General features: G+C 35.3%; 1 protein-coding gene across 1 annotated transcript; it reads left to right on the forward strand.

Moving 5' to 3' along the window:
* The first annotated feature begins 581 nt into the window (after positions 1-581).
* On the forward strand, positions 582-4,158 carry LOC127119167 (eukaryotic translation initiation factor 3 subunit I). The gene is made up of 9 exons (XM_051049351.1): positions 582-784; positions 1,918-2,136; positions 2,220-2,435; positions 2,520-2,647; positions 2,758-2,877; positions 3,002-3,091; positions 3,518-3,604; positions 3,694-3,773; positions 3,868-4,158. Exons 2-9 carry the CDS (start codon positions 1,953-1,955, stop codon positions 3,941-3,943), a joined length of 981 nt encoding a protein of 326 aa, XP_050905308.1. The 5' UTR covers positions 582-784; positions 1,918-1,952; the 3' UTR covers positions 3,944-4,158.
* The last annotated feature ends 1,338 nt before the right edge of the window (positions 4,159-5,496 follow it).

The raw sequence follows: 5,496 nt of genomic DNA on the forward strand, positions 1-5,496 counted from the left end.
TTTTTCACTCTAGTTAGGTCCATTACCTTCTTATTTCCTAAAAACATCAAAAGAACACAAAAACACATAAAATCGAACTAAAACGATGAAAACACACAAGAAAGCGGAAATGAAATAAGCTAAAAACATGATGCAATAATTACTTATCAACCACAACATCCATGATGAGCCGATGGCGATACTGACCGACCTATCTGAGGCGAACATGATCTACAAAGCTCTGCAGCAAGACCATATGAAGGAAAAGGAAAAACAATAGAGATTAACGTGACTCCCTTGACCAAAAAGTTAGGAGACAGGCCTATTCAACCCCCACTCAGAATGAATACGGTAAAAATTCATAGAATTTTGAAAATTCGATAGTTTGAATCCGATAATTTTTTAAAAATTTGAGAAAAATTCAGAGTTCCTAAAAAATCTGATAAAACCTCGTGAAATTTTTTAAAAATCCGATAAAAATCCAAAAATTTAAATTTTTTAAAAAACATACAATATTTAAAAACATAAAAAATCACAGGATATTATAATAAAAATACTGCAATTATGGGGTGACATGTCAAATTTGGGGTTTGGCAAGAAAAAAACCTCCAAACCATATTTTCTCTGCATAGGGCTTGGGTCGAAATGGTTTCCCAGATAAGCCCAATCCGTTAAAACAGAAATTGCAGCAGAGCTTCACTTTAGCCCTCGTACTATCTTCGAGCCGCACTGATCTCAACGATCCGCCGGAAACGCAGCCGGAGTTGATCGTCAGCCGCCAGAATCAACGACAAAGTCCGTTCAGGTTTCTCTTTTCATTTTACATTTTTCCAAATTTTCTGATTCGCTTCGAAGTAGAGCATAACTCGCCTTTGCACTGCGATTTCGATTAGGTTTATGTATTCCGGTTGAATTAATGTATGATTGCTTAGTTTATCTACCTAGATGCAACCGTAGAAGGATTGTTTGTAGCAATTTAGATTTTTAGGTATGAAGCACAAACAAGAGACGAAGATTGAACACAAACACTACTATTATCAACACACTGATTTGAGAAAATGGAATTATTGAATGTAACTACATTTGGTTGTCATGTCGAACATGAGAGTCGGATACCCGGCGTTTAATCCGATGCGTTTCGTGCTAAGTAGAGTTTTGGAAACCCCTGTTAGAATATAGAATTATTGAATGCAATCACATGTGCTGGTGTCAATTTTTCATTTGTAGAATCCCGAACAAAAATTCAATTTTAGGATTTTGGACACCCGTTGTGCAGGTGGACTATTTATAGCTAAATTTGATCTGAGGAATCTATTTATCTAAAGAAATTAAGCCAAAGCAAGATGATATTTGATATGATAAGTTGGTGTGGAGGTTTTCCTAACTTGGTATGATAAGTGTACGAAGTAAACATGATACTCAAAAAAAGAAAAATACACAAAATTAAAGAGACTATCATGCTTAATAGTTAAAGAGCCCTAAAATAGGGAGCAATATAACTTAAGCAGAGAAGACGAACATAGCAGAACGGAACTAAAGTAAGAAAAAAGTAAGAAGACAAACATAATGAAGAACAAAATACCACACTTAAAAGGGTTCAGATTGAAGTTTATACCCTTAAAAAAAGAATGAGGAATTTAATTCCCGAAACCTTAATAGAGGATGTTATAGCGGTTTAGGGACACAATTTTTTGGCATTAGCGACCACTACAACCTCTATTGCTGTCAGCAATATGCAGGCCAAAAGCGTTGTGCTAGATCCTATCACCGCTACGCTACTATGCTACAGCGCGCTATTGAGAACATCGGTTGCAAGTTTATTTTTTTGACTGCAAGTATTCATTAGTTTTTTTGTTTTTTGGGTGTCATAAATACTATTAAGTTCATGAGTGGCACCAGGAACCCTAACTGTGTTATTGTTGCAACTGTAATTTGCAGGCTAGCTGCTAGCCAAGGAGAGACAGAAAAGAATCATGAGGCCCATTTTGATGAAAGGCCACGAGAGGCCATTAACATTTCTCAAGTACAACAGGGATGGCGATCTTCTCTTTTCCTGCGCTAAAGATCACAACCCCACTGTATGGTATGCTGACAACGGTGAACGCCTGGGAACTTATCGAGGCCATAATGGTGCTGTTTGGTGCTGCGATGTCTCTAGTAAGTTTGTCCTCTTCAATTTCACTGTGAATAGTATTTTATGCAATAAAATATAAGTTAATTTGATGGTTGGGTGGTTACAGGAGATTCAGGCCGACTCATTACAGGCAGTGCTGACCAGACGGCAAAGCTATGGAATGTGCAAACTGGTCAGCAGTTGTTCACATTCAATTTTGATTCCCCTGCAAGGTCTGTTGACTTTTCCGTCGGTGATAAGCTTGCAGTTATCACCACTGACCCATTCATGGAACTGACTTCAGCAATCCATGTCAAACGCATTGCTAAAGATCCCGCAGACCGTAAGCAACCTCTTTCTATATCTATCTCTCTTGCAAATTTGTTGACGGCCAATGCTAATGCCAATGTTCCTTTGTTCTATTCAGAGACCGGGGAATCTTTGCTTGTCATTAAGGGGCCTCAGGGAAGAATCAATAGAGCCATATGGGGGCCTCTCAACAGAACCATTATCAGTGCCGGAGAAGACTCTGTCGTTCGAATTTGGGATTCTGAGGTCTTCCTTCTTATTTCCTATATTTATTTATTTTGCAAACACTTGAAGTCACTAATACTATCACCACCAATTACAATGACTTCATTTTTGTTTCACTTGCTTGCTTGCAGACTGGAAAACTACTTAAGGAGTCAGACAAGGAATCTGGCCACAAAAAGACAATAACATCACTCGCCAAATCTGCTGATGGTACACATTTTATAACTGGCTCCCTTGATAAGTCTGCTAAGGTATCATCATCATTTTAATTCATTTTTTTATCTTCTGCAACATACCATGATATTATTGCAGTTCACATAACCAGTTTCCTTTCTTTTTTGCAATATTAATGGATATCTTCTGGCTATTAACTAGATCTGGGATAGCAGAACATTGTCTCTAATCAAGACATATGTAACAGAACGCCCTGTCAACGCAGTTGCGATGTCACCTCTTCTTGATCATGTATGTTTGTATATTGTCAATTATTTAATCTATTTTCCGTCATGTCATGTTATTCATATTAATAGTCTCGGTAATCTACGCAAGTAATATTGGTTCATCTTTATTTGATTAATTAACTTATGTTCCTTGGTTCCTCTTGCATAAAAGTGTCCTATGAGTTTAGGAAGCTCGTTTAAAGTTTTCCTAATATCTCAACCCTTTTTTGGTGTGAATATTTTTCTCCAGAAACTACTAAATTCTTTTTTGAATTCCTGAGCTGCTTACACTAGTAATTCATGAAAGAAATGTCTCTAAATGGTTCCTTTCTGATAGTTCTGCTTGGAAATTTTATATATTTTTCAGTTTTCTTCTTTCATTTATTCGGGACGCATACTATTCCAGTCACTGTCTGGTTTTCTCTATTCCTTACTCCGTGTTTTTTTGTAGGTGGTACTTGGAGGTGGTCAGGATGCATCAGCTGTTACAACTACTGATCACCGTGCTGGCAAATTTGAAGCCAAGTTCTATGATAAGGTAGATTTGTTTTTTTCCTTCCAATGCCATTTTGAGTTTTGAGTTCTTTCAAGGCATCAATTTTCATATTTGTTTGTTTTTGTTTATAGATTCTTCAAGAAGAAATTGGGGGCGTGAAAGGGCACTTTGGACCAATCAATGCTCTAGCCTTTAACCCTGACGGGAAAAGGTACATCCTTTGTTTTTCACCTTCTCCTCCTTTTCTGTTGCATCATGCTCATGGTAGAATTTACTGTTTCTTTTATTTCCTTTTTGTTTTGTAGTTTTTCAAGTGGAGGTGAAGATGGATATGTACGTTTGCATCATTTTGACGCAGATTATTTCAATATCAAAATTTAGTTACTGAGAGAATTCCTGGTTGATATAAAGTCTGGTTCCTCGAAGTTAGCTTTCAATTCCTTTCACAATATATTTGTGAAGCTGTTTTGTACTAAAGTCGTTACTGCTAATCCTATTGCAATAACATCATGAATGAATGTTTTAATTTTAAGGTTTTCATACCACATCACACTATTTGGTACTTAAACATAGAAACTAAACATTTTGGCCTTCAATTTTTTTCGTTTTCGTTTTGGTTTCTGGTTAGAAATGTTAAGCACTTCAATTCTTAATATGCTTAAGATGTATTAGCAATGTTAAGCACTTCAATTCTTAATATGCCTAAGATGTATTAGCATTTATTAAGAAGATTTTTAGAAGATTTTGAAAATCATTTGACAAAGTCAAGGTTTATTAAGAAAGTGATTCAAATTTAAAAATAAGAAGATTTTGGAAAAGAGAGAAGATTTTGAAAATTAAAGAAAGAGAGGAGAAGAAGAGGCTATCCTAGAAGTAAAAGTTAAGGAGGAAAGATCTAGTCAAGAGATAGCAAGCTTTATGACATAAGTCAAGTAATAATTCTCTTATTTGGATTAAATCTCAAACAAGGCAAATAAGCATAGAGTAAATCATGCTTAAGATGAAATCATAGTAACCAAGTCAAGTCTTCAAAAGAAATCCAAAGTCAAAGGTACCAGATGAATTCCAAGGTCTCAAATCACCAACTTCCGATGAATTCCAAGGTCTTAAATCACCAACTTCCAAAACAAGCGTCAAAGTCTTAGTTCTAAGTCCATAACTCCACAACAATGCCAAGGATATTAACTACAAGTCCATGAATCCAGATAACCAAGTTTTTTAGGGGGGTTCTTCTTTATTAATGTCTTTAAAAGAAAAAGAAATCCAAATGGACAAAGAGCAAAAGAGTATAAACATAAACAATAGGGTATTAGATGCTAAAATAAAAGTATAAAGTAATTGACAAAAGGATAAAGAACATAAAATAAAGGACACTAAGTAAAGTTAATACAATATAATGTTAGTAATAAAAAAGGGAAAGACAATTTATCATTTTTTGGAGAACACTCAACTATTCACCCACAAACATGAAAATATGGACCTTTACATCACCTATGAGAAGGACTCCAACTTGGATAAAATCAACAAGTATGCCACTAGCTCTCATAAGTAAAAAGGAAACACTATTTCACACAATACCGTGAGGAGTATGAGACTTACAATCTCACTTATGAAAATAACTTACTTTCAGAATAAATTTAGCGCTATGTTAAGCAATCGTAATTGGACTTATGTAGAAGTCATAACTATCTGAGGCCGGTCAATAATAATATTTGTGTCAATACACGCTAGAGAAATGATATGTAAATCATTTTTCTAAAGCTATGCTACACAAAAAAGAAAAGAGAATTGATCAAGCATAAAGGCTAGGAGAGTGTTCCATTACATCAATCCACACTTCATAGTACTTAAGACAAACTTATGCATCAATCCAAAGTACCTTAGATGATCCATGGTCAATTAAGAGGTAGATTTGAAATGATGAAAGTTCATAA

Source organism: Lathyrus oleraceus, chromosome 1 (genome assembly GCF_024323335.1).
Source record: "Lathyrus oleraceus cultivar Zhongwan6 chromosome 1, CAAS_Psat_ZW6_1.0, whole genome shotgun sequence".
NCBI lineage: Eukaryota > Viridiplantae > Streptophyta > Magnoliopsida > Fabales > Fabaceae > Lathyrus > Lathyrus oleraceus.